The 27,986-nt window shown below is 54.1% G+C and overlaps 1 protein-coding gene across 1 annotated transcript in view; it reads right to left on the reverse strand.

Annotated features, from left to right (window-relative positions):
* LOC120887843 (cell adhesion molecule CEACAM3-like) overlaps positions 1 to 25,833 on the reverse strand; it is a 68,473-nt gene extending 42,640 nt beyond the window's left edge. Inside the window, exons 1-14 of the mRNA XM_078033346.1 lie at positions 25,770 to 25,833; positions 24,555 to 24,914; positions 22,230 to 22,496; positions 20,630 to 20,682; positions 20,246 to 20,277; positions 19,689 to 19,730; positions 13,434 to 13,462; positions 12,940 to 13,080; positions 10,253 to 10,612; positions 6,646 to 6,766; positions 5,650 to 5,702; positions 5,286 to 5,317; positions 4,754 to 4,795; positions 4,429 to 4,486 (exon numbers count right to left, since the gene is read on the reverse strand). Coding sequence (XP_077889472.1) covers positions 4,429 to 4,486; positions 4,754 to 4,795; positions 5,286 to 5,317; positions 5,650 to 5,702; positions 6,646 to 6,766; positions 10,253 to 10,612; positions 12,940 to 13,080; positions 13,434 to 13,462; positions 19,689 to 19,730; positions 20,246 to 20,277; positions 20,630 to 20,682; positions 22,230 to 22,496; positions 24,555 to 24,914; positions 25,770 to 25,833 — 1,654 coding nt within the window. The remainder of the gene's footprint in view (positions 1 to 4,428; positions 4,487 to 4,753; positions 4,796 to 5,285; positions 5,318 to 5,649; positions 5,703 to 6,645; positions 6,767 to 10,252; positions 10,613 to 12,939; positions 13,081 to 13,433; positions 13,463 to 19,688; positions 19,731 to 20,245; positions 20,278 to 20,629; positions 20,683 to 22,229; positions 22,497 to 24,554; positions 24,915 to 25,769) is intronic.
* Between the last annotated feature and the right edge of the window lie 2,153 nt (positions 25,834 to 27,986).

A 27,986-nucleotide genomic window follows, 5' to 3' on the forward strand; every position in this document is an offset into this window, starting at 1 on the left:
TCAGTCTAGACTTGGGTCCCCTGAAGCAGGTGTGCCTGGGAGCATCTTCCAGGGGGATGGTGAAACCTCACGGGGCAAGGGCTGGGGATGTAGATCAGTGGTAGAGCACTTGCCTTGCATGCATGAGGCCCTGGGTTCGAGCCTCAGCACCCTATGCCACACCTCAAGAGCAAGGTAGCTGTGTCCTTGCCTCAGGGCTCTCAGCACCACACAGGGAACCCCTGGGGTCCCCACACCCCTGGGCATATTTCCTTTATGATAGAGAATCCCAGTTTGGCCCACGTCTTCCCCATGTTCTCCAAAGCTCTGGGAAGGTGGATTTCCTCCCAGGAGGATGAGGACAGCTTGGCTCTGGAGCTAGAATAGGCTCCACTGATGTATGACAGGTACAGGGACTTCCCTCCATCTCTGGTGTCACCAGCCCAGCCTCAGAGACCCAGACTCTAGTGTCCCAGAGGAAGCTTCAGGGCCTGGGTGTGCAGGGGCAGGTGACGTGTGCTGGGAAGGGAGGTTGTGGCAGTGAGAATCAGGTGACCCTGGGCTCTGCTGCCCTTGGGGAGAGATTTCAGGGACAGCTTTTCTCTCCATTTGTTGGTGCAGCTGTGGCTCAGGCCTGCCCATGTCCTCTGGGGGTGGCCTCTGTCCTATGCCTGGGCGGTTCTCTTGAGGTCACCCTGCCTTTTCCTGTGGGTGATGCCAGGAAGGAGGGCATTACACAGTGACCCATGGCCAAGCAGGGTTCTCCAGGACCAGGAAGGAGTGTGGGGACAGTGGGCATGTGGAAGAGAGCCCACGGGGCTGAGGTGGAACTCAGGCGACATCTCCACCTCCATCTCCAGCCAAAGCCATGCTCCTGTCATACAGAATCACACTATGTTGAGTGTTGGCTGTGAGTCCCAATGTCACTTCAGGAAGTCATGAGGAGACCCATGGCCAGTGTCAGGACTGTAGTGGGGAAGCTGACCAGGGTCCAAATGGTGAGAGCTGGCCCTGAAACCTGGGCCCGGTTGGCCCTGACCTACAGCCTGCAGGGTGGGTCCTTTTCAATGCAGCTCCCCAGGCTGCCTGGGGTGAGTCTAGGGAGAGGACGGGAGTTGACCTGAGGACTGCTGCTCAGAGTGGGGAGAACTTGGCACCCAGGATGGCCAGCCTTAGGAGAGGCCATCTGTCCCAAGGTTTCAAAGGAAAGACATGGAGGTATCTCCTGAAGAAGATCATGAGCAAGATGGTGCACTGTTAGGAATCCCTGGGACGCCCTTGCCTTCTGACTTTTGGTCAGAGTTGTTCTCTGTTTACTTTCCCTTCTGAGAGTCGAAGGCATGTGGGAGGCTTTTCCTGTGTGCCTGGTCCCACAAATGACCAACCTGAGCACAGGTGACCCCTGCAGACTCCGTGATGCGCACCCAAGGCTGGCAGTGAGCAGGGAGGGGCTAGGAGGGCTGTCCCCTCTCTGTGCAGGTCAGGGAGGTGGAGGGGAGCAGGAGGCTGAGGAGTGTGGCTGAGGCGGGGCACAGGCAGGTTTGGGTTCCCTGGGGGGGGGGAGGGGACCCCAGGCCACAATGCAAAAGCAGCACCTGCTGTCACAGGGAGAGAGCAGAAAGGAGGTCGCTCTTCAGGCTGCAGCTGGCCTGGGTGGTAAGTAGCTGGGAGTGGCCTTTGGACGGATGGTGAGGCCAGGTGTGTTGCATGTGTCTGTCCCTTTCAGAGTTTGAGGAGGGATGGGGCCCAGTGTTTCCTTGACAGTGGGATTTCCTCTTGGCTGCTGTAGCCACAGTGCATCTCCCTGGGGAGGAGCAGTAGGGACCTGAAGCTGTGCTCTGGACAAAGGCTGGTGGTCAGAGGCAGCCTGTGGGGCCCAGTCCCCTCAGGGAGGGAGGAGAGGGACTAGGGTGCTCCTGCCTGCTGGAGCCTCAGGTGTCCCACCTGGTGAGTCTGCTCAGACACCTGCCGTGGGTGAGGGTGTCAGAGCTGGTGGTTGTCACTGACCTGAAGCTGGCATGTGTGGAGGCAGGTGTGGGAGACCAACCTTGCATGTGATGGGGTCACACTCCCCGGCTGGGTGCTGAGGTGCTCAGTTGCAGAAATGTAGCAGAGCCTCCCCGATCCTTCTGGGTACGAGGGTCAGTGTCTTGTGCATGAGTGTGTCTTGCTACAGCCCAATGGGTGGAGCTATGCTCACCTGTCCCTTTGTAATATAACCCCTTGCACTGTTTAGGATAGAATCTTCCATGGAAGTGCCTTGTGTGTGTCCCCTTCTCTTACTGTGCCTTTGGGTGTGGCCTACCCAGGTGTCAGTCAACCTGCTGACAGTGGACATCATGAAGATAGACTCAGCCCCCTGAAACCTGACCCCTTGCCTCATTTGAATAGCTTCTCCTCAATAAAAGAGGTCAGCTTGTGCTCTCGTGCTCTCTCTTGCTGCAGACACTTGGACACTTAAGGTCAGAGGAGCGGTCACAGTGACCCCAAAGACAAAGGTATTGAGTCTCTTGTGTGGTTATTTTGTGCAGCCCAGTCAGCCCAGTTCAACTGGAGTGACCCCTGAGCCTTTTAGTGGTGAGAACAGAAACCCCACAGGCAGGAGCCCAGAGCACAAGGCACCTGTTGAGGGAGGGTCTCAGGGCTGAGCAGGTTCATGTGGTAGGAATGGGAAGGACTGCTGGAGAGTCGGCACCTCAGCTCTGCCTGTTGTGACCTGAGGCTGTGTCCAGGGAGAAACAGCGGGTGCTGGGACAGGGTACAGAGGACCCTGGGGACTGCTCAGATTCAGAAGGAGAGGAGGACTCCACCCCATCCTAGTCAGGGAGGCTCCCCTGAGCTCACAGGAGACCCTTCCTCTGGGTAACCTGGATGGTGTGAGTGTGACCTGCAGGGACACTGCAGGGACACTGCAGGGACTGGACCTGAGTCCCTGGAGGGCCAGGGTGGCTCTATAGGAGCAGGGTATCTTCTTGGTTGGGATGAGATGGGAAGGAGGAAGACGGGTGCCATGCTTGGCTTGGAGGGGCTCAGCTTGACCCAGGTTCCCAGGGGCTCATGTGTGGCTCAGGGAGCAGGATGCTGTGCTCGGGGGAGCTCCAGCTGGTGTGGTTCCCAGGACAGGACCTGGGCCAAGAGTTAGGGAAAGTTCCCACCAGGTTTGAAGATGCAACAGTGACCTGAGTCTTAAGGTTCCTTTGACTGTGGGCACAGCCCCTGGAGCCTCCATAAAGAATGCAGCTGCAAGGACACCTGAGATCCACTGCTGGAGCCACTGTGCTGGAGCCAGTCTGTGGCAGCTGCCCCAGGAAACCAAGGCAAGTCACCGTGTGTGACCTGATGCTATGTTCATGCAGGATGAGCTGAGTCACGGGGGAATCTCTGAGGGTCTCTTCCAACTTCTCATCTCAGGACAGACAACTCTCAGGCATCAGCAGAGCGTCCCTGAGCTTTAGTAATGGACCTCTGATTTCCAGGAATGTAGTGGCCTGATCCACGTGACCTACGTGAGAATGTCACCCTTCCCAGCCCTCACCAGAGTCAGAGCAGTGGCCCAGGTGTGTGGAGGAGGCTGCAGTGGACATCCTGGGCCCCAGCTCAGGGAGGAGACCCTCTGCCCCATCACCATGGAGCCTGCAGAGCCCCATGTGGGGAGCCTGAGCCTCTGCCCTGGGTGCTGGAGTGTGCAGAGGAGGCTGGTCCCAGAGAGACCAGGCAGGGCAGAGTGGAAGGTGATGGGAGGGCAGGGCTGGAGCCTCGGGCAGGGTTTGAGGCCCTTGTTCAGGCCTGAGTCTGGGTCTGCCCCTGTCCCCTGATTACTCTGACAGTCACTGTTCCTGTCCCAGCAGAGGTGAAGATGTCCTGAGTACTGGGCTTTGGGCAGAGAAGAATCTTGGCCAGAGCTAGCCACCATGGGTCCCTGGAGCGTGAGGGCCACTGAGTGCTCTGCTGGCTGCAGGGCCTTGGGACCCTCACCCTTCCCTGTGGACAGACCGACCTTTGCCCTAGTCCCACCTCCCAGCTCCTGTCTCCCAGGAAGAGAAACCCTCTAGGAACAACCTAGAGACCATGATTCCTCTGTGTGACACAGGAGAGAGCTGACCTGGAACTCGAGGGGAGTGTCTGCTGAGTGTCAGCCAAAAGTGCTGAATAAATACCCCCTTCTCTCCTTTTCGCTTTTAGTTCATGGTCCCGGGTCTTTATTCAGCGCCTTTCCAGGTGACCCACAGGGGAGCTTCCCTCTCTCTGGAAGCCCCTGTCCTGGGCACAGGCAGCCTGGTTCTGGCCATTCAGCATTCAAGCAGCCTTTCTGGGTCTCCAAAGCCCATGGGACCCCTCCCCTCCAGGTGCCAGAGTCTCCCAGCTCTTTTCTCCATTGCCCATGGTGTGGGGTCCTATGGGGACCCTCCCTCCATCAATATGGAGCCTTGTCTGGTGGAAACTAGGAACCCCCAACGGCTGTGTGGTCGACCCGGCAGTAGATGTCCAGGTCAGGGTTTAGTAATTCCTGAAAAAGAATAAAAAGTCCTCTGACCCTGTGTCCTTCTGAGAACTGGATTCAGGGACTCCTAGGCCCTGCCCCACCTGAGACTGCTCCGTCTTGTGCCTGGCTGGGCTCAGTGGCTCCTGTTTCCAGGTCCCTTCCTCCTGTGCTCACCACCCCCTGATCCTGTTTTGACTACTCTTTCCCGAAAACTCAAGAAGTTTCAGCTAGTGGCAGCTCCATGGTCTAGCCTGTGGACAGTGGACCAGAATATTCATCTCCCACACTCACCTGGTAGATGGGAACGGCAGTTTTGTGGCCAGAAACAGGAGCCTGGGCAGGGGAGAAAGAGTGGACACCAGGGTCAGTGAGGGAGGCTCATCAAGACTAGAACTCCAGGGAGCAGGTGCTGGGCGGTGCCTGGAAGGTTCTGGTCTCTGACAGGCCAGAGCTTACACCCTGTGTCTGCTTTAGCCCTTTCTTCCCAGGAGTTACCAGCTCTGGGTCCTGAGCACCAGCCTCCACTTCAGGACAGACACCCCAGTTTCTGTCCAGACTGTGGTCCCCATCATTAACCCAGGGCCACTGATAGAAGCTCCCAGCACCCACTCTGCACCTGCTGGCCTCCAGCGGTTCCATGAGACAAATGGAAGGAAGTAGGGTGGGCTGAGGACAGAGTAATGGTAGTCGTGTCCCTGGGCCAGGCAAACCTTGCCCTGGTCCAACATGAGAGGGGCCATCTGTGCTGTACTGGGGTTGACAGTGCCCTTGACCTGAGCCTTCACAGCCAGGTCCCTGTGTGTAGGGAGCTGGGGGGACTTACCAGGGAGGTGGAGCTGTCAGGGGGACCTTGGCCTGGAACAGAGACAGAGTTAAAGGAGGGTGTGGTGAGGCCTGGGCCCCTGCAGCAGGAGGAGATGGGGTCCACAGCTTTCAGAGGGTCAGAGGACACAACATGTCCTGGGAGAGACCCTGTGTCCCTGTTAGTGGTCCAGGGAGCCAGGGAGCCTAAGGAGGTGACTAGATGCCAAAAGTGAGGCCAGGTGGGTCCCCTGACCTGAGTGTTTGATGACAGGGCTCCTGAGGCCCAGGGGAAGGAATTGACCTAAGGAGTGGTTGACTGCAAGAGTGACACTGAGGGGCAGGCCTAGGGCTCCCAGCCACCCGCAGGCTGAAGGGGCACTCACTGGCTGTTGATGCTGGGGTGCGGTGGTCTCTGAGGCCTTGCTGGACACCAGCCCTAGGGAAGGTCAGGCTTATTCATGAGGGTCATGGACTGGGGTCAGATAGGGGATGAGGAGGGCACCCCATTTCCAAAGAGGGTGTGAATCCTTTCTTACTCCATCAGGTCCGGGTACAAGGGGGCCCAGGAGAGGGGAGCTGAGGAAAGGCCTTAGTGACCCCTTCTGCCCAGGGACAGATGCAAATGTCCCTTCCAGATGCAGACTCAAGAGGATTTGGCTGACTGACTCCAGAAAGGGACTGCGGAATTAGGATGAATTAAAGCATGAGGGTTTGACTGAGTGGAAGGGTCCGAGCCGTGTGGGCAGGGGAAGCAGGGTCACCATGTGGGCAGGACACTACAGCAGCCTCTTGCAACTTGACAATCTCTGGCCTCAGTGACCCTGCTGGGGCCAGGAGTTGATGAAACATGACAGTGGCCTTGTCCTCTCTCCACCCATGTGGCCAGGAGGCAAAGGACATTCCAAGACACACTATCCTGGCTGGGCCCCAGGACTGCCACCTCACATATCAGGGGTGTGGGTGACCATAAAGCTATGGGAGCTGACCCCTCCAGCCTCTCAAGGCCCCTGCAAGTGACTGAGTGACCTGGGAACCTGATATGCACAGCCTCACCCTCATTTCGGGTGGTGGAGATGATAGACTGTAGGAGGTGCCGGGTTTGACACTAACCCTGTCACAGGAAGTGTCGCCGGTTTTCTGTGTGAAGGAAGGAGGACAGTGCTGTGGGGACAGGTCCCTAGTGACCAGCGCACAGAGGAGGGAGCTGTTGAGGCAGCAGCCCAGGGCCAGCAGCTGGTGAGGGACGGGGGGGCGGCTGGGTGAGAGGGGAGGGTCCTGGGGAAGTGGGGAGGTGGAGTCAGGCCAGAGTCTGAGGACGGGCCTCCTTCCCTCAGGCCTGGGGTCACCTGGGTGGGATCAGGTGGGGGAAGCCTGGGTACCTTCCAGTTCTTGTGTGGAGCAGGAAACACCCCAGAGCGGCCACCAGAGCCACCCCGACCAGGACCCCAGTCACGATGCCAGCGACGGCCCCCACAGGGAGGCCTGGGGTCCTCTCTTCTGCTGAAAGAGAAGAGAAAGGGCTGAAGGGCAGGTCTTCAGGGGAACCAGCTGGGCCCTGCAGGGGGCCACACAGGGTGGAAGGAAATGGCACCACGTCCCAGTGCAGTTTGTCACATCGTCACCATGTCCTCCCGACTCTGCTTCTGGCGATTTCCTCACGTTTGGTTGTGAAACCTGCATGTGCTCTAGCCTGACCCTCTCCACGCGCAGCTGGGCCACATCCTGCTCCTGCTCCTGTTAAGGGCTCTTCCTCTTCTCTTTTATGTTAATATATTTTTTAGATGTTGAAGGACCTTTATTATATTCATTTACTTATTTGTGATGCTGAGAATTGAACCCAGGTTCTCACACAGGCCGGGCCAGTGCTCTACCACTGAGCCACACCCCACCCCCTCTTACTCTTTTCTTCCTTCCATCTCAGGACAGTGTCAGCGGGCAGCCCTCACAGACTGGCTAGCCCAGGCCTAGCCTCGGGTCAGATCAGAACCAAGGTGACATCAAGGCACCTAATTTCTGGGTAGTCAACCACATTCTCTCCAAGCTCTGGCATCTACCCCATGCTAATGGCTGGTGCCATATGATGGCCCTTGATGGTGAAATATGTGACAGAAACAATGTGTGTGGGGGATTCGCTCAAAGAGCAGAGCCACTCTAAAGGGGTCACTCCTGGTGGAACTGGCGGGGTTGGAGGCTTCACACTGATACTCCCCGGCATCCTCCTGTCTGACGGGGTCTATGCTGAGGGTCCTGTGGTCCGGGGACAGCTGCATCCTGTCTGAGCTGCAGAGTCTGGCTATTGAAGATCCACGTGATGGAGATTCCAGGGTCACCTGAGAGGCAGGTCATGGCCACAGAGTGAGGTTCTGTGTTGGTGGCTCTGAGGGAGGGCTGGGCCACAAGCCCTGTGGAAAAACAGCAGGGGGCTGACTGACAGCAGGCCTGAGGCCTGGGTCCCTGTCTGTCCTCAGAGACGTCTGCCTGTTCTCAGGGCCATCGTGATGTGGGTGAGGTGGTCCAGAGGATGAGCTGGATGGTTGAGGCCATGGACAGTGGTTGAGGACCCAGAAATAAGATGCCCTTGTTATGCTCTTGGGTCTGAAATGGTTCAAGTCTGTTCTGGGGAAACTACAAAATATACTGCAATACGTTGTCCTTGGACGACCCAGCACCCTCCTCAGGGTCCTCATCTTAACATAGGAATTTGCTGAACATCCCTCTGACCCTAGATGACCTCAGGGAGACCCCACTGCTCCCCTTGATATCTCTCTGGGATCCTGATGGGAAACCTCTTCTCAGGCCCCAGGTCCAGCCACCTCATTATCAAGTGGGTTTTCCCGTGGACTCTTGTGTCTTATCTTCCAGAACTTCTGTGCTGGTCTTGGTGCATCTTGTGCTGCTCTAACAGAGCACCTGAGAGTGGGTGGTGTGTAAAGAAGAGAGATCTCCTGCTCACTGTTCTGGAGCTGGGGAAGGGCAAGATCTAGGGGCTCCATGTGAAGAGGGCTGCTTGCTGCATCTTAACAGCGGGGGGCATCCCATGGGGAGAGAACATGTGAGAGAGGATGTGGGGACAGGTGCATGGAGTACTGCATACATGGCATACGTTCAGGGCATCTGAGTAGTAACCCACTCCCCCGTGCTAGGCATGTGAGCAGCAAACCGCTTACCCCGTAGGCACAGCCCTGGGCATGAGGCTGCATGTTTCAGTCCCTGCGCTTGCTCCACAGCCCACTCCTCGATGGGTCACTGCAGGGACAGTTGGCCAGAAATTGCATTGGTGGCTGCCTGTAATCTGCTTAGCTCCTGCCTGAGTATATATCCATGGTAACTGAGCAATAAAGTCAGACCTGCTTCTGGCTTGGCCTCTGGAGGTCTTGATTAGGACTCCACAGCCAAGCTCTCCTCTACCCTGTTCTGTGCACCTTCTTTTAGACAAGAGAGAGCCCACACAAGAGAAGAAGCAGAAGGGGCATACTCACCCTTTATCAGAAAGCCACCTAGCAGGACCTGGTCCCCTTCTGTGATAGCAGCCTTTTTCCTTTCACAGGGACCTACCTCCTTCCCCGAGGCCTCAGATCCCTGAGAGTTCAATTATTACTATATGTTTTGGGGTCACATTCACACCACAGCAGTGACTCTATAAAAGTTTGGTTTGTGATTTCTGGAACCTCTGCCATGTATGTTGGGGAAGGAGGGAGTATCAGCCTGTCCACCTTGGACCCAGGCGGGATTTGCATGGAGTAGAACAGTTCAGTGATCACTAGGGAGTGGGGATGGCTGGATTCACATGTAAAGGATTTCTCAGTTAACGCAGAATTGACACTCTGGTCCTGAACGGCTGTGAGGGGGAGGCCTGGGCACTCTGTTGAGGGAGGGTATTTAGTTGTAAAGTAAAAGTTGATTATCCTCCATTTGCTCTCACTCCCAGACCACACTGTCCCCTCCAGGATGCCAGTGCCCTGAGCCAATGGCTGGTCTCTGGTGCACAGATGCCTAATAGGCCCTCAGCATGCAGAGCACGGGGCTCTGGATACACAGTGACATGCACCACTGACCTGCCACCCATGGTCTGTGTGGCCTGATTCAGCAACTGTGTTCCCTATGCCTCAGTTTCCCTTTATTGGATACATGGGAAGTGGTGTCTGGTTCACCATGTTGTCTCTAAGTTAACCTTGAAATACTCACAGTAACCTGACCTTGGTTTAGAGGAGCTGCCCCCAAAGAGAAAGCCCCTACTCTGATCTGCCTCCCAGTGAGAGCGCCCTGGGCTGGTCCCGGGAGGACCAGGAGCTCCAGGGGCATCTCTTTCTTCTGTTCCTCCCCTTGGGGACATGGACCTTCCTGTGGAGCCTCATAGAGGTCCATCAGGGCACCTGATTGGCCTGAGGCACCTGTCCCTCTGTGCTCACCACACCTAGTCCCGGGAGAAGGAGATGCCCAGGTGCCCTTGCCTGGATGTGGCTCCTGGGACTGTGCCCTGGCTGGTGACCACCTCCAGGAGCTACCAGATCAGGTGGCCAGTAAATCATTGCTCCCCAGCGGCCCTCAACAGGAAGCCAAACTCCAACCCTGACCACATGTCCTCAGGGTCACCTGGAGCCAGGAGCCTGGGAAGGAGGTCTAGAGTAGAAGCTTCCTGGTTCTAACCTTCTCTCTGAGGATCCCTTGGCCCTCAGGTGAGGTCTGACTCAGTCCTGCAGGGTTTTTCAGGGCCATGCTCCTGGGAAGGACACAGGGGCTGGGCTGAGACTGCTCTGCCTGGGCCGAGTCTCCCACCAGACCACCCTGCTCTCTGCCAGTGGATTCAGGCAGAGGACTCGGATCTTCTGAAGTCTGTCTGCACTGCGTGTGTCCTGCAGTAAATGCTCCAACTCCACTGTGGGGACGTAATGCACAGGAGGAGGGAGGCAGACCCAGGTCTCAGGTCCTGTGTGTGCAGTGCAGTTAACCCCTCCCAAAACCCACAAAACGTGGAGCGTCACTCACTGTGTACACGGAACTCTCCAGTTGCTGCTTCAGTATCAAAATTGTCAGCTGTGGTTCGTAGGATGTAGAATCCTGTGTCCTCCTTTGTCACATTCATGAACAGCAGTGATCCATTGGGGTATATTGTCTCTCGACCACTGAAGGCAGGCCCTGGGATAGCTGAGTGTGTGATATTCGAGTAGGATACAATCAGATGGCTGCGGCCTGTTATTTGCCCTCTGTACCAGGTGTAGCCTACAGCATTCTTCGACACATCATGGACAAGTAGAAGAACATCTGTCCCTTCAGCAGCATCAAAAGGCACTGGTACAATAGTGAGCTGGGCAGTGGGGTGCGGGTTCCAGAAGATTAACAGTGAGACTAGGAGGGAAGAGAGAGAAATCCATCAATACTGGGCCCTTTATATGGGGTGGAAAGATGGGGACCAGGTCCTCAGCAGGAGTCCTCACTCCTCAGCCTTGGGGTGTGTGGTGTGTGTGTGTGTCCCTGGTCAAGGCCAGCAGCATGACCTCCATTCCTTCAGGACCCCTGTACCTGTCATCCTCTCCTAGGAACACCTTTCCCCAGGTGTCTGCAAGGCTGGCCCCTCAGAGCCCTCAGATCCCTGCTCACACCCAGGGCACCTGGGCACCCGCCTCCCCTGACCACCTCCTTACAGACCCCAGGTCTTCCCTGTGGACATTTCCCTGCTCTCTGCCCTCCTAGATCTACACAGCACCTGGCCTCACCTGCAGATCTCCCTCTGGCCTGGCCTCCTGCCCTCTAGAGAGGAAGCTCCAGGAGGCAGAGACTAGTCTGACCCTTGTGGTAGCCCAGGGCCTGGACCAGGCTCAGCCTCCTGTGGATGAGTGAAGCAGGTCCCCATCCTGAGGGTCCAGGTGTCTGTGCCAATGTCTGAGGCTGGTGGCTGCAGACAGTGTCCACTGCTCAAGTTGCCTTTCTATTTAGAGAGTGGCCCTGACAGAGCTGTTAACACTGATTTTCAAAATATAAAGGCCCCTGGTGAGTAACTTGGAAAAGAGAACCCCTGAGCTTTCCGTCCCCCTCATCAGCTCCAGGTCACTGAGAGATTCCTGTTGGTGAGCTTCTGTCTGTCTTCTGTGTTCTGTTCCCATCGGGTTCCCAGTGAAGCCCTGTGTCCCCTGTGAGGGTCATCTCTTCCTGAGGTCACCAGCAGGACTGTGCTCTACCTCCCACCCTCCTCAGGGAATTGTCCCCTCTTACCTGCCAGCAGGATCCCCTGCCAGGGGATGCCCCCTCTGCAGGGACAGGCTGAGGCGGGCTGCATGGTCCCTGCTGCTCTGTCCCCTCTGTGGAAGGAGCTCACTGCAGAGCCGCTGGGAAGCTGAGGCCCAGGCCAGTCAGCCCTGCTGCCCTGCTCCTCTCTGAGCTCAGCCTCCTCCCAGGGCAGGAGCACTTTCCTGGGTCACAGGGCTGGGGGCGGGGTCTCTGTGGAGGAACCTCTCTGTCCCCTCCCTCTCAGTCCTGCCTCCTGTCCCTTCTGCTTTCCCTGTTGGGTTTCACTACTGCATGCCACACCCTGAGGAGCAAGGCAGGTGGGGACGCTGTCCCCTGAGAGAAGTGGCTCACCCAGCACTGGCCTCAGCTGTGTCCTGGCCTCAGGGCTTTCAGCACCACCCAGGGAGCCCCTGGGGTCCCCTCACCCTGGGCATGTTTCCTTTATGACAGAGAATCCCAGTTTGGCCCACGTCTCCCCTTGTTCTCCCCCCTCTGGAAGGTGGACTGCTCCCGGCAGGAAGGGGTCCTACTTGGCTCTGGAGGCTAGAATGGGTCCCACTGAGGAATGACTGGTGGTGGTGGGGGGACCTGTCCTCTATCTCTGTGTCACCAGCCTAGCTCAGAGTCCCACATCCACATGTCTCAGAGGGAGCTTCAGGGCCTTGGGGTGCAGGGGCAGGCGACCTGTGTCCTTGGAAAGGAGGATGTGGCAGTGGGAGGCAGGTGACCCTGGCTCGCTGCCCTTGGTGAAGGATTTCAGGGGGAGATTTTCTTTTTGTTTCTTGGTATTGCTGTGGCTCAGACCTGCCATGGCCTCTGTGGGTGGCCTCTGTCCTCTCTGGATTGTTCTTTGTGGTCACCTGCCTTTCCCCATGTGTGTTGCCAGGAAGGAGGGAACTACACTTGGTAGAACAGGGTTCTCCAGGACCAAAATGGATTGGTGGGGACAACAGGCATGAGGGAGGAAGCCCATGTGGCCATTGGTTCCAAGGTGGACATCAGGCTATGTGTCCACCTCCATCTCTAGCCAAAACCAATCTCCTGTCTCAAAGAATCAGCATGCGGAGGGTTGGCTGTGGGTCCAAGTGATCACCAGTTGAGCTCCTGAGGAGACCCATGGTCAGGGTCAGGGACTGTAGCAGGGATGCTGCCCAGGGTCTAAATGCTGAGAGCTGGCCCTGACACCCAGGCACAGGTGGCCCTGACCTACAAACTGCAGGGTCAGTCCTGTTCACCTTGGGTCCAGGCTGCCTGACACCCAGTGCAGGGTGAGTCTAGGGAGAGGACAGGAGGTGTCCTGAGGACTGCTGCTCAGAGGTGGGAGATGGGCACCCGGAGATGGTAGCCTCAGGAGGAGCATCTGTCCCCAGGTTTCAAAGGAAGGACATGGGTGGCGTCTCTTGGAGCTTTGGGGAGAGGGAACCAGCATGGGGCTGGTCCCAGAATACCAGGTTTCTCCATCATGGCACACAGGGCCTTGGCTCCTAAGTCATCACTGTCCCTGTCTGGCTTCTGTGTAGGCTTGCTCACAGGGTCCAGGAACTGGAGATGCTCCCACCTGCATCTCCACCAGGATCCCTTGGGTTCACCTGTTGGGAAGAGGAAGAGAAAGAGAGAAGAGAAAGAGGAAGAGAAAGCCCCGTGAACCCCCAGCCCCTCTGAGATGGAAACAAAGTCAGGTCCTGTGTGCTGAGCCCCCCTCATGCCCCAGACTCCTTGGGCTGCTGAGATGTCTGCAGGGACCATAGGCACAGGAATCCTCAGGCCTGGTGCCCCTGAGGCTGAGAATCACCTTCCTCCCTGGTCACATGGGACTCTGGCTTTCCCTGGTAGAAATTCCATCTGGGATGGAGAATCTGGAGTTAGTTCCAGATCAGGCATCAGTGAGTGGAGGAAGGACAGGCAGCTGCCCAGACCTCCTGGGAAAAGGGATGTCACTCACTGGGTAGAGATGGGGAGAGGTTGTCAGGGCTGTGGAAAGAATCAGGAATGACCCCTCACTCTTAGGAGGCCTCTGTCTTCCCCCAACACCACCAGCATGAAGGCCTCATCTCTGGGCAGTTTCAGGCAGTTGCTGGCCCTCTTGAGAGCTGAGGCCAGTGTTCCTTTGTCCACATGGAACATAGTCTGACTTTGGTGGCCACATGGAGGTCATGTGCTTTGATTGATTGCTTCTCCATACATTTCATGAGTATTCATGGAGCATCTGTTACTTGTCAGGCACTGGGAGTCCCATGGAGGGCAGGACAGACGTGGTCCCTGCATTCATGGAGTCTCTCTTGTTCAGGGAAGACAGACACTCGGGGAGCACCTGGAACCGAGGAGCTAGCTGAAACAGAGAGAAGGGCCAGTGGTGACAGAGTGGAGGCAGCCAGGGCCTGTGCTGGAGTGGGAGCTCAGAAGGCTCCCCTGGGAAAGGGCCTTTCTGACCAGGACTTGAAGCCCGAGGACCTGCCCCTGGGAAGACCTGAGGAATAGGGGCAGGAGCTGGCTGCAGAGGATGGCCTTCAGCATAGAGCTGGCAGAGGCCATCTGGGGCAGCTTAGAGAAGCAGGAGGACTGTGGGCTGAGGCAGAGCTGGGGAGCCCTGGGGAGCAGCCAAGCTGATCTGCTGCCCTCTGGTGGACAGTGAGGAGAGTGTAAACAGGAGACTTGGAAATATTTTCTTTTTTACGTTGTTTTTAAGCATGTATGTAATATACATTTAATTTTAAATATGCACTACTTTTATCTTTGTATTCTCAAAAAAGCTCTATCTCTTTCTCATATCAACTTTATGGTCTGATGCTCAACCCAGTTCTGTCTGCATTACTGGGGATCCAGCACCGTGTCATCCAACCTCAGACTGGAGCATGTGTGAGCACAAGGGAGGTTCAATATCTGTGATCCTCACATGAGCCAGAGGGTTCAGGTGGACAGGGCTCTGTCCCCTTCCCCACCCTAGATGACCTCAGAACCTGCTCAAATCAGAACCTGGGGTGGTGAGGGTGTCCAGGACTCCTCTTCCCTCCTCAGGGACACAGTGTCTTTGCCTAGACACTGTCCTCAGGGTGTCTAGGCAAAGACACCTGTGTCAGGAAACCTGGAGGATCCTTCCAGAACCCACCTGGGGATTCTGTTAGCAGAGAATCAGGCTTCAGTGTCAGAGACCCTATCATACCTCATGGTTCCCAACCCTCTTCAGAAGGTCAGACCACGCAGGCTCTGCTTGGAATCCTCAGGCTCTTTATCTTCTACCAGAGCCACAGAATTTGGGGAAGATCATACAGAGATTTCTTCCAGATGTTCACAATAAAGTTCTGGATGGGATTGGAGAGACCCAGGGCGTGTCTCAGGTGGCATGGCACTATGTCAGATGGGGAAGGAAGGGGTCCCAAGCACCTGTCAGTTCTCCCTGACAAGGTGCAACCAGCCATCCTGGGTGGTGATAACAGGGTGGCTAAGGCCATCCAGTTCATCCACCTGAGCCTGTGTGTGTCAGATCTGCTGGCTCAGTGTCCCACTCACTGCTGTGTTTTAATGAGCTTCCTCACCTGCACAGGGAGGAGAGGATAGAAGTTCCTGAAAATCTATGTTCCCTTTCCCTATGCAGCACTGTGCTGGGCAGCTCATGGCCAATATGGTGCACTATTAGGAATTCACAGAACTCTTTTTACCTTCTGACTTTTGGTTAGAGTTGTTTTCTGGTTTTTTTACCCCTTCTAAAGGATGTGGGAGGATTTTTATTTCTTCCTGGTCCCACAGATTACCTGACCCGAGCACAAGTGATTCCTGAAGAACCCACATGACCACCCAAGGCTGGCAGTGAGCAGGGAGAGGATTCAGAGGGCTATCCCTCTCTGTGCAGGGTCAAAGAAGATGTAAGGGAGTAGGTGGATGAGGAGGTTCACTGTGAGAAGGGACATAGGCAGGTTTGGTTTCCTGGGACTGGTGGTCAGAGGCAGCCTTTGGGGCCTGCTCCCCTCAAGGAAGGAGGAGAGGGACCAGGGTGCTGCTGCATGCTGAAGGGGTGTCACCTGGTGAGTCTGCTCAGACACCTGCCTTGGTGGGGATGTCAGACTGAGTGGTTGTCATTGACTGGAAGCTGGCATGATGTGGGGGCAGGTGTTCAGGAGCCCAGAGCCAAGTCATCTGTAGAGAGGAGGGTCTCAGGGGCTGAGCAGGTTCGTGTGGTAGGAATGGGAAGGACTCCTGGGGAATCAGCACCTCAGCTCTGCCTGTTGAGATCTGAGGCTGTGTCCAGGGAGAAACACTGGGCACAGGGACAGGGTACAGAGGGCCCTGGGGACTGCTCAGACGTAGAAGGTGAAGAGGAATCCACCCCATCCAAGTCAGGGAGTCTCCTCTGAGCTCAGCAGTGACCCATGCATTGGGCAATCTGGGTCGTGTAACTGTGACCTTCAGGGACATTGCATGGGCTGAACCTGAGTCCCTAGTTCCTGGACCTCTTATTTCCAGGAATGTAGTGGCCTGATTCACGTGAAACTATATGAGAACTTCACGGTTTCAGCTTTCAGGAAAGTGTTGGAGCAGTAGCTCGGGTGTGTGGAGACTGCAGAGGTCATCCTGGAACCCAGATCAGGGTCCCGTCACCATGGAGCCTGGAGAGCCCCATGTGGGGAGCCCTGAGCCTCTGCCCTGGGTGCTGGAGTGTGGAGAGGAGGCTGGTCCCAATGAGAACAGGCAGGGCCAAGTGGAAGGTGATGGGAGGGTGCTGCCCCCAGCCTGCGCAGGCAGCTGAACTTAAGGTCACTTGTGTGAATTTCCAGGAACTTCAAATAAAACGCAGACACACACTTTACCTTAAAACAAGCTTCTGGACAGCTTCTCTGCTCTCAGCTTCAGGCTTCCCAAAAGGGAGAGCAAGAGAAAGTCACAAGAGGCTGGCGACAGAGAGGGAGCACTTTCGGAAGTGGGCTTTTATCTTGTTCTTTAGAAAGTTCTACCCAAAAAGGGCCAGAAGGGCCAGTGTTACTAGGGACAGGTGAATGTAACTCAACCTCAGGGATGACACCTACATCTGAAGACACGCCTTCTACTTTCTGAGTTGGGACAACACTCAAGTCACCACAAAATGTAGTGATTGGACAGAGCCTCTTGCTTCAGGACTGGAAGGCATGGTGGGTCATTCAGAGTGGCTCCCCAAATATTCCCCCTTCTTTCTTTGAAAAAGCAGGTGATGGGTCATTGTTTCGAGTCCTACAATTACAATACAAGAGAGAATTAGTAGCAAAGAGAACAATACAAGGATACACCACGCAGAATGTTTAAGGATGTTTTCAGGGTTAAAGCCATTCAATTCCTTAATTATTTGATCAGCTAAAGAAGTAGGATCCAAAAAATCAATTTTACTTTTTTGTATATCTTGAATATGATGATGCCATGCCAAAAGATCAAAGCTGTTATTATTATTTTGCCAAATACCTAACAAATGGTTTTTAACCTTCTCCCAACCCACTGGGAGGCATTGTATTTGGCAGCAGTAACCCACATATACTTATAGTTAGCGTGACATTTAAGTCTTTCCTTGAATTTCAAAGCTGAAAGTTCATTACCAATATTTATGACAGTAGCCTCTAAGGCATTTAGCTTAGTCTCAATCCTTTCATCAATATTTATTGGATTATAAAGAACCTTGGAAGTATTCTGAGCCAAATTATTAAGAAAATTTCCATGTTGAATATTTTTTATATATGGCCACCAAAGCTGTGACAGTTGAAGCAATAAAGGAAACTAAAGCAACAGCTCCCACTATTACAAGTCCCAGAGCACGTTTAAGTCTCACTAGCTGGGCATGTATTTGTTGTAAGACTTGAAAACCAGCATCAGCATACCTCGGCTCTGAAATATTAGCTGGCAATAAGACAAAAGAGGGTTGATGTGATATCAGCATTCATTTCCCTCTATTATATCTGGAGATACAGTTAGTTAAGTTACATTTATGACATGTTACAAGATATCTATCATCTTTCCTTTCAACTTTTACATTTCCAGTAATTAAAACATAAGGAGATTGAACACAGGCCCATAAGCCATAACAAGAACCCTCCTTACAGTTTTTGCCTACAAATCCTGTAAAGGTTTGTCAGTAAAATGTAAGAATTCTGATACGGCAATTAAGCGCCAAAAATCTTTCTGAATGCCACCTTCAATGAAGGTCAACACGTTACTAACAAATCCTCCAGGAGTCATGGCAATACCCTTGTGCAATTAATTTTTGTCAACTCCAGACGACCAGTCCAAAATATACCCAATATTTCCAAACACCTTATGTTGTACTGGAAAAGTATTTATACAATCCATCCACTTAGGAAAGGTGCCAATTTCTTTTGCAGAATGGTTAGGACAATGAGGTATTTGTGGGCGTTCTGCTGAGATGACTGGTTTGTTATGAGAAAGTCGCATTTTTAACAACTGATCTAAGGTTTTGAGTCTCCAGAAACAGTATGATTAGTTGATCTAGGTCTCTCAGCTGCTGTCTTTTCCTCAAATGACACTTTTAGATAACCAGCATGTTTAATGTGGGACCAACACAAAGGTCATTGAGCACTATAGCCAGAAAAAATTAAATCCAGTCACATGGTTGGGAGTAATATGGGTGTCTGTAAATCCTCCATCATATATGAGTCATTAGCAAATATGGGGATGGATTCTCCAGTCCACACTGCTGGGTGTACTAAAGGTCAATCTGGAAAATATGTCCAATAAGTTTCTCCCTGATTCCCATTTACATTTCAGCTCAATAGAGCTAATATTTCAGCAAGCATCATTGTTGGAGATTTAAGTTTTCCTTGTTGTCGAATCATTCGTTCATCTTGCAGTGTCAAATTCTTCACGTCCTTCCATGAGGGTAGCTTCATCATTGGGTCTCTCTAGACCATCTTTTTTCTTCTCTTCCTTTAAGAGTTCCTCTTGTTGGGGGAAGTCAGGTCTGGCATCTCTGGGTCAATCTTCAGTCATTTGATTCTTGGTTCTAGGTCCTCCATGCCTACAGGTAGGATGGAAAGCACCTTCTGGGAAAATACAAGCATGACCTCTACCCACATAATCACTGGATCTGGTCCTTTACATTGACCTGTCTGCAAATCCTTCCCTCAAACTCGGCCTAAAGGGCCTGTTGCTGTGGAAGACACCTGTCACTCAGCTGCAGTGCGACCTTCTGAGTCACAATTTAGAAAATTTTAAATGAACAGAGCATGATTGAGGTTATTTTGGGGAGTCCTAGTTCTATCTCCCCCTTTTAGTTTTTGTAATTGTAGCTTAATAGATAAATGAGCTCATTCTACAATGTGAAAAGGAATTAATGACTTTTGAGGAAAGTGGGATAAATGAATCCAATCAATAACTCCCAATGTTTGCCATATCACCCCTGTAGGAGCATAAGCAGTTGAAAATATCAATAAATATGTAGGTTTGTGGAGTAATTCTAGTAAGTTGAGTTTTAATAGCAATTTCAACTTTCCTCAAAGCCATTCTCACTTCTGCTGTGAGCTGTCTAGAAGTTGGAAAAGAATCTCCCTGTAATATCTGGAATAAAGGACTCAAATCTGAAGTAGTTAGCTTTAAATACGGCCTCAGCCAATTAATATCTTCTAATAGTTTTCAAAAATCATTAAGGGTGTGCAGCTGTTTGACTCTGATTTGTAAGTTTTGAGGACAGATTGTATGTCCTTCAATCATATGACCTAGATATTGAAAAGGAGATGTCTTTTGCTCCTTTTGAGGTACAATACAAAAACCCATTGCCGTGAGTAAAGTCTCTAATTGGGCAAAAAAATTTTAGAGGCTCCACCTCTGCCCCCTTACTCATGGTCTGGGGTCCTAGTAGAAGCCTCCCTCAGCCCATATGGAGCCTTGACTGGTAAGAACTAGGAAGCCACATCAGCCTTGTGGTCGACCCGGCAGTAGATGTCCACGTCAGGGTTTAGTAGTTCCTGAAAAAGAACAAAGAGGCTCTGACCTTGTGTACTTACGAGAACAGGGACTAGGGACTCCTAGGCCCTGGCCCCCCTGGGACTGCTCTGTGCCTGCTCCTGGCTGGGCTCAGTGGCTCCTGTTCCCAGGCCCCTCCCTCCCCTGCTCACCACCCTGATCCTGTTTTGGCTGCTGTTTTTGGAAAGCTCAGGAAGGTGTGAGGAGGGGCAGCTCCTGGGTCCCCACTGGACTGTGGGCCAGAATGTTCATCACCCACACTCACCTGGTAGATGGGAACAGCAGCTCTGTGGCCAGGGAGAGGAACCTGGACAGAGGAGGGAGAGTGGACATCAGGCTCAGCGAGGGAGGGTCATCAAGGCTGAGACTCCAGGGAGCAGGTGCTGGGTGGTGCCTGGAAGGTTCTGGTCTCTGACAGGCCAGAGCTTACTCCCTGTGTCTGCTTTAGACCTTTCTTCCCAGGAGGTACCAGCTCTGGGTCCTGGGCACCAGCCTCCACTTCTGCACAGTCACCTCAGTGGCTGTCCTGACTGTGTTTTACGTCACTAACCCTGGACCACTGATTAGAAACTTCCAGGACCCACTCTGTACCTGCTGGCCTCCAGGATTCCCCAGAGACAGATGGAGGGAAGCAGGGTGGGCTGAGGACAAAGTGATGGTTATCCTGTCCCTGAGAGTGGCCAAGCGTCTGGCAAGGGCCAGGCTAACCTTGTGCTAGTCCAACATGAGAGGGGGTGACTGTGGTGTGTTGGGGTTGACAGCGACCCTGCTCTGGGCCTGCTCAGCTGGGTCCCCTGTGTGGAGGGAGATGGGGGGACTTACCAGGGAGGTGGAGCTGTCAGAGGGACCTTGGCCTGGGGACAGAGACAAGAGTTAGCAGGAGGGTTTGAAGAGGGCTGGGCCCCTGCTGCAGGAGGGGCTGGGAGTCCTCAGCTTATAGAGAGTCAGGGCAGTCAGCATGTCCTGGGAGAGACCTTGTAGCCTTTTTAGTGGCCCAGGGAGCCAAGGAGTCTGAGAGGTGAATAGATGCCACAGGTGTGGGCTGACCTGGCCAGTTGGGTCCCCTCTCCTGAGTATTTGATGACAGGGCTCCTTGAAGCCCCAGGGAAAGGTCTCCGATCCTGGAAAGGTTATTGACTGCAAGAGTGGACACTGTGGGGCAGGCCCAGGGGCTCCCAGCCACCCTCAGGCTGAAGGGGCACTCACCAGGTCTTGATGCTGGGGTTCTGGGGTCTCTGAGGCCTTGCTGGACACCAGCCCTAGGGAAGGTCAGGCTTATTCGTGAGGGTGCAGGGAGAGGTCATGGACTGGGGTCAGATAGGGGATGAGGAGGGTACCCCATTTCCAAGGAGGGTGTGAAAGCTTCCTCTCCCCATCAGGTCTGTGTACCAGGGGGCCCAGGAGAGGGGAACTGAGGAAAGGACTTGAGAAGCCATCTCTGCCCAGGGTAAGAGGTGAATGTCCCTCTGAGACACAGACCCAGGAGAACATGGACTAAGGGACCCAGAGAAGGGACTAAGGAATCAAGACCAATTAAAACAGGAGAGTTTGACTGCGTGGAAGGGTCTGTGCCCTGGGCAGGAAGCTGGGTCATCACACAGGCAGGACACTGTGGGAGCCACTTCCATCTTGACAGTCCCTGACCTTGGTGACCCTGCTGTAGCCAGGCCTTGTGCTCAGGCCAGGAGGTGCTAAAATGTGACAGTGGCCTTGTCCAGGAAACAAAGGATATATAGGACACACTATCCTGGCTGGGCCCCAGAACTCCCACCTCCATATCAGGGGCCACGAGTAACCAAGAAGATGTAGGGAGCTGACCCCACCAGCCTGTCCAGGACGCTCCATTTGCACTGGGTGACCTGGGACAGGACCACCCCTCAGATACAGAGCATTGCCCCTCAATTGGTGCAGGAGGCACCATTTTTGAACACTAATCTGTCACAGGATGTGTTCTGTGTGAGGGAAGGAGGACAGTGCTGTGGGGACAGGTCCCAAGTGATCAACGTACAGAGGAGGGAGCTGTTGAGGCAGCAGCCCAGGGCCAGCAGAGGGTGAGGGGGGAGCCTGGGAAATGAGAGGGGAGGGTCCTTGGGAAGTGGGGAGGTGGAGTCAGGCCCAGAGTCTGAGGATGGGTCTCCTTCTCTCAGGCCTGGGGTCACCTGGGTGGGATCAGGTGGGAGAAGCCTGGGTACCTTCCAGTTCTTCTGTGAACCAGGAAACACCTCAGAGCAGCACCAAGGCCACCCCAACCAGGACCCCTGTCACGAAGCTAGCAATGGCCCCCACTAGGAGGCCTGGGGTCCGCTCTTCTGCTGAAATTAGAAGAGAAAGGGGATGAAGGTCAGGTCTTTAGGGGAACCACCCTGGGCCTTGCAGAGGGCCCACCTAGAATGGAAGGGAATGGCCCCAAGGTCCAAGTTCAGTTTGTCATGTCATCGACACCATGTCCCCCCAACCGCAACTCTCTGCTTCTGGAGATTTCTTCATGTTAACTTTTAGAACCCTGCATGTGCTCTAGCCTGACCCTCTGCACACGCAGCTGGGCCACATCCTGCTCCTGCTCCTGTTAAAGCCTCTTCCTCTTTTCTTCCTTCCCATCTCAGGACAGTGTCAGCGGGCAGCCCTCACAGACTGGCTAGCCCAAAGCCTAGCCTGGGGTACAAATTAGAACCAAGGTGACATCAAGGCACCTAATTTCTGGGTAATTAAGCACATTCCCTCCAAGCTCTGGCTTGTGCCATATGATGGTTGGTCCTTGGCAGTGAAATATGTGAGGGAAGCACTGGGTGGGACGGGGGCCACTCACAGATCACAGCCAGTCTGTAGCGGTCACTCCTGGTGGAACTGGCGGGGTTGGAGGCTTCACACTGATACTCCCCGGCATCCTCCTGTCTGACGGGGTCTATGCTGAGGGTCCTGTGGTCCGGGGACAGCTGCATCCTGTCTGTGAGCTGCAGAGTCTGGCTATTGAAGATCCACGTGATGGAGATTCCAGGGTCACCTGAGAGGCAGGTCATGGCCACAGAGTGTAGTTCTGTGTTGGTGGCTCTGAGGGAGGGCTGGGCCACAAGCCCTGTGGAAAAACAGCAGGGGGCTGACTGAGAGCGGGCCTGAGGCCTGTCCTCAGAGACGTCTGTCAGTTCTCGGGTGGTCCAGAGGATGAGGTAGATTGTTGAGGCCATGGACAGTGATTGAGAACTCAGCAAGAAGATGACCGTGTAGGGAAGACCCAGAAATAAGATGACCTTCTTATGATCTTGGTTCTGATATGGTTCAAGTCTATTCTAGGGGAAACTTCAAAATGTAGCAAATACGTTGACCTTGGACTACACAGCCGACCTCCTGAACCACAGCTTCTTCATCTTACAATTAAAATAAGAAATTGCTGAACCTCCCTCTGACTCTAGATGATATCAGCGGACCCCTGGCTTGTCCCCTTGATATCTCTCTGGAATCCAGATGGGAAACTCCTCTCAGGCCCCAGGTCCAGCCACCTCATTATCAAGCGGGTTTTCCTGTGGACCCTGTGTCTTATCTTCCAGAACTTCTGTGCTGGTCTTGGTGCATCTTGTGCTGCTCTAACAGAGCACCTGAGACTGGGTGGTGTGTGAAGAAGAGAGATCTCCTGCTCACTGTTCTGGAGCCGGGGAAGTTCAAGATCTAGGGGCTCCATGTGAAGAGGGCTGCTTGCTTCATTTTAACTCAAGAAGACCGTTCCATGGTGAGAGAGCACGTGGGACAGGAAGAGGGGGAGGGGGCCAGACTCACCCTTTATCAGGAAGTCTCATCTGCTGGACCTGGTCCCATTCTGTGACAGCAGCATCATTCCTTTCACAGGGACCCACCTCCTTCATTGAGACTACACCTCAGATCCCCTTACATGAGGGTTCAGTTCCCAGCACCTGCTTTTCCCGGTGAACAGTTACACCACAGTTGGGATGCCTTAAAAGTGTGTGTGTGTGTGTGTGTCTGTATGTGTATGTGTGTGTGTGTGTGTATGTGTGTGTGTGTGTGAGAGAGAGAGAGAGAGACAGAGACAGAGAGAGACAGAGAGAGACAGACAGAGACAGACAGAGAGAGAGAGAGAGATTTCTGGAAACTGCTGCCATGTATGTTGGAGAAGGAGGGATTACCAGGCCTGTCCACATAGGCCTCCAGCATACAGAGGACGGGCTCTGGCTGCACAGTGACATGCACTGATCTGCCACCCATGGTCTGTGAGGCCTGATTCAGGAACTGTGTTCCCTGTGCCTCAGTTTCCCTTTATTGGGTACATGGGAAGTGGTGTCTGGTTCACCATGTTGTCTCTAAGTTAACCTTGAAATACTCACAGTAACCTGACCTTGGTTTAGAGGAGCTGCCCCCAAAGAGAAAGCCCCTACTCTGATCTGCCTCCCAGTGAGAGGCCCTGGGCTGGTCCCGGGAGGACCAGGAGCTCCAGGGGCATCTCTTTCCTCTGTTCCTCCCCTTGGGGACATGGACCTTCCTGTGGAGCCTCATAGAGGTCCATCAGGGCACCTGATTGGCCTGAGGCACCTGTCCCTCTGTGCTCACCACACCTAGTCCTGGGAGAAGGAGATGCCCAGGTGCCCTTGCCCAGATGTGGCTCCTGGGACTGTGCCCTGGATGGTGACCACCTCCAGGAGCTACCAGATCAGGTGGCCAGTAAATCATTGCTCCCCAGCGGCCCTCAACAGGAAGCCAAAGTCCAACCCTGGCCACATGTCCTCAGGGTCACCTGGAGCCAGGAGCCTGGGCAGAGGTCTGAGACAGGAGCTTCCTGGGCTGACCTTCTCTGTGAGGACTCCAGGGCCCTCAGGCCAGGCCTGACTCAGTCCTGCAGGGTCTTTCTCAGGGCCATGCTCCTGGGAAGGACACAGGGGCTGGGCTGAGACTGCTCTGCCTGGGCCGAGCCTCCCACCAGACCACCCTGCTCTCTGCCAGTGGATTCAGGCAGAGGACTCGGATCTTCTGAAGTCTGTCTGCACTGCGTGTATCCTGCACTAAATGCTCCAACTCCACTGTGGGGACGTAATGCACAGGAGGAGGGAGGCAGACCAGGTCTCAGGGTCCTGTGTGTCCTGTGGATTTAACCCCTCCCAACACCCGAAGGACCTGGAACATCACTCACTGTGTACTCGGAACTCTCCAGTTGCTGCTTCAGTATCAAAATTAGCAGCTGTGGTTTGTAGGGTATAGAATCCTGTGTCCTCCTGAGTCACATTCACAAACAGCAGGAACCCACTGAAGTATATTTTCTCTTGACCACTGAATGCAGGGCCGTGGATAGTTGTGTGTGAGAGATTCGAGTAGGATACAATTAGATGGCTGCGGTCTACTACTTCCCCTTTGTACCAGGCATAACCTACAGTGTGCTCTGGAGCATCGTGGACCAGTAGAAAAACGTCTGTCCCTTCAGCAGCATCGGAAGGCACTGACAGGATAGTGAGCAGGGCAGCAGGGTGCGGGTTCCAGAAGGTTAGCAATGAGACTGGAGGGAAGAGACAGAAATCCATCAATACTGGGGCCTCGTACTGGATGGAAAGTTGGGACCCAGGTCCTCAGCAGGAGTCCTCACTCCTCAGCCTTGGGGTGTATGGTGTGTGTGCGTGTGTCCCTGGTCAAGGCCAGCAGCATGACCTCCTTTCCTTCAGGACCCCTGTACCTGTCATCCTCTCTTGGGAACACCTTTCCCAGGTGTCTGCAATGCTGGCCCCTCAGTGCCCTCAGATCCCTGCTCACACCCAGAGCACCTGGGCTCCCGCCTCCCCTGACCACCTCCTTACAGACCCCAGGTCTTCCCTGTGGACATTTCCCTGCTCTCTGCCCTCCTAGATCTACACAGCACCTGGCCTCACCTGCAGATCTCCCTCTGGCCTGGCCTCCTGCCCTCTAGAGAGGAAGCTCCAGGAGGCAGAGACTAGTCTGACCCTGTTGTAGCCCAGGGCCTGGACCAGGCTCAGCCTCCTGTGGATGAGTGAAGCAGGGTCCCCGCCTGAGCGTCCAGGTGTCTGTGTGCCAATGTCTGAGGCTGGTGGCTGCAGACAGTGTCTACTGCTCTTTCTATTTGGAGAGTGTCCCTGACAGAACTGTTAACACTGATTTTCAAAATATAATGGCCCCTGGTGAGTAACTTGGGGGAAGAGAACCCCTGAGCTTTCCACCCTCCTTCATCAGCTCCAGGTCACTGAGAGTTTCCTGTTGGTGAGCTTCTGTCTTCTGTGTTCTGTTCCCATCGGGTTCCCAGTGAAGCCCAGTGTCCCCTTTGAGGGTCGTGTCCTCCAGGGGGACACCAGCTGGACTGTGCTCCACCTCCCACCCTCCTCAGGGAACTGTCCCCTCTTACCTGCCAGCAGGACCCCCTGCCAGGGGATGCCCCCTCTGCAGGGACAGGCTGAGGGGGGCTGCATGGTCCCTGCTGCTCTGTCCCCTCTGTGGAAGGAGCTCACTGCAGAGCCGCTGGGAAGCCGAGGCCCAGGCCAGTCAGCCCTGCTGCCCTGCTCCTCTCTGAGCTCAGCCTCCTCCCAGGGCAGGAGCACTTTCCTGGGTCACAGGGCTGGGGGCGGGGTCTCTGTGGAGGAACCTCTCTGTCCCCTCCCTCTCAGTCCTGCCTCCTGTCCCTTCTGCTTTCCCTGTTGGGTTTCACTACTGCATGCCACACCCTGAGGAGCAAGGCAGGTGGGTCACTGTCCCCTGAGAGAAGTGGCTCACCCAGCACTGGCCTCAGCTGTGTCCTGGCCTCAGGGCTCTCAGCACCACACAGGGAACCCCTGGGGGCCCCTCACCCTGGGCATGTTTCCTTTATGACAGAGAGTCCCATGTTACCCTCTTTCTTCCCCATGTTCTCAAATGCTCTAGGAAGGTGGCTTTCCTCCCAGCAGGAAGGGGACAGAGAGCCCCAGTTTCTAGAAAGGGTCCCACTAGGCGATGGCTGGTCAGGGGACCTGCTCTCTGTACCTGGTGTCTCCAGCTTGGCCTCTGAGTGGCTCTCAGGACTTCACACCCTTTGTGTCCTGGGAGGGGAGGACTGTGGTAGTGGAGGTAGGTGACCATGGGCTCCTTGGTCCTCAGGGAGAGATTTTAGGGAGACCCTCATTCTTCATTGTTTGGTGCAGCTGTGGCTCAGGCCTGCCCATGCCTTCCTTGGGTGGCCTCTGTCCTCTACCTAGTGATTCTCCTGTGGCCACCCTGACTTTCCCCATGGGTGATGCCTGGGTGCAGGGCCTGCTCAGAGACCCCTGGCAGTGCAGGGTCCTCAGAGGCCCAAGAAGGAGTGGGAGTGGGAGCGGAGCAGGTTCATGGGAGGCAACCCACAGTCTATTGGGGTTGGAAATCAGGCCACATTTCCACCTCCTGAGCCAAAGCCTAGTCCAAGTGTCAGAATCAATCTGCCAAGTGTTGACTGTGAGTCCCATGTCGCCCCCTGGTGGTCACAAGATATCCATGGACAGTTTCAGGATTTGGATCTGAGATGCTGCCCAGTGTCCAAATGGTGCAAGCTGGTTCTGACCTTGGGCACAGGTGGCTCTGACCTACAGTCTGCAGAGTGGGTCCAGGCTGCCTGACTCTGTCCAGTGCAGGGTGAGTTAGAGGGATGATGAGAGCTGTCCTGGGGTCTCCTGCTCCAGAGTAGGGAGAACTGTGCCCCCAGGGGATGGGCAGCCTCAGGAGGGGCCATCTGTTCCTGAGCCTTCAAAGGAAGGGCCTCGAGAAGTGTCTCTTGAGGCTTTAGGGTGAAACTACTTGCTTTGTGAGCTGGATCTCCAGTTGGCTGGTTTGTTTCTTGTGTTTAAATTCTTGGGTCTTAGCCCAAAGGGCCTGCGGGTTTGTCGTGTGAGTATTATGGAGATTATCTGGCCAGATACATGACACAGCCTCTCATCCCAGCTGTTCAGGAGGCTGAGGCAGGAGGATTGCAAGTTTGAGGCCAGGCTGAGCAACTTGATGAGACCTTGTATAAAAATAAAAAATTAAATGTAGTACAGTGGTAGAGTGTTCCTGGGCACAATCCCTAGTCCCTCACCTCTCTCTCTCTCTCTCTCTCTCTCTCTCTCTCTCTCTCACACACACACACACACACACACACACACACACACACACACAAATATATATACACACAGTCACACACACACACACAAATATATATACACACAGTCACACACACATACACACACACAATCATACTCACAGACACACACACACACACATTATCTGAGCAGAGTGGGTGTGTTTTATACATCTTTTCTGAAGACTTTTTATTGTGAAATAGTTATTACAAAAATGTGCTCTATTAACTCTTTTAACTGAACAAATACATGCCATGATTCCATTCAAATATATAACAACCACTTCTATTTTCAAAATCTTTTCATCACCTGCACTAAAACCCTAAAAATTAAGCAATCACATTTCAGTACCTGCTAGCCCCAGGTACCTTGAATCTATTGCCTGTCTCCATTAATTTGCCTATTTCATATGAAATTATACAACCGCATACTAGTTTGCTTCTTGTTTAGTCATGTTTTCAGGTTTATTCAGGTTGTAATGTGCATCAGAACTTTAT

Source organism: Ictidomys tridecemlineatus, chromosome 15 (genome assembly GCF_052094955.1).
Source record: "Ictidomys tridecemlineatus isolate mIctTri1 chromosome 15, mIctTri1.hap1, whole genome shotgun sequence".
NCBI lineage: Eukaryota > Metazoa > Chordata > Mammalia > Rodentia > Sciuridae > Ictidomys > Ictidomys tridecemlineatus.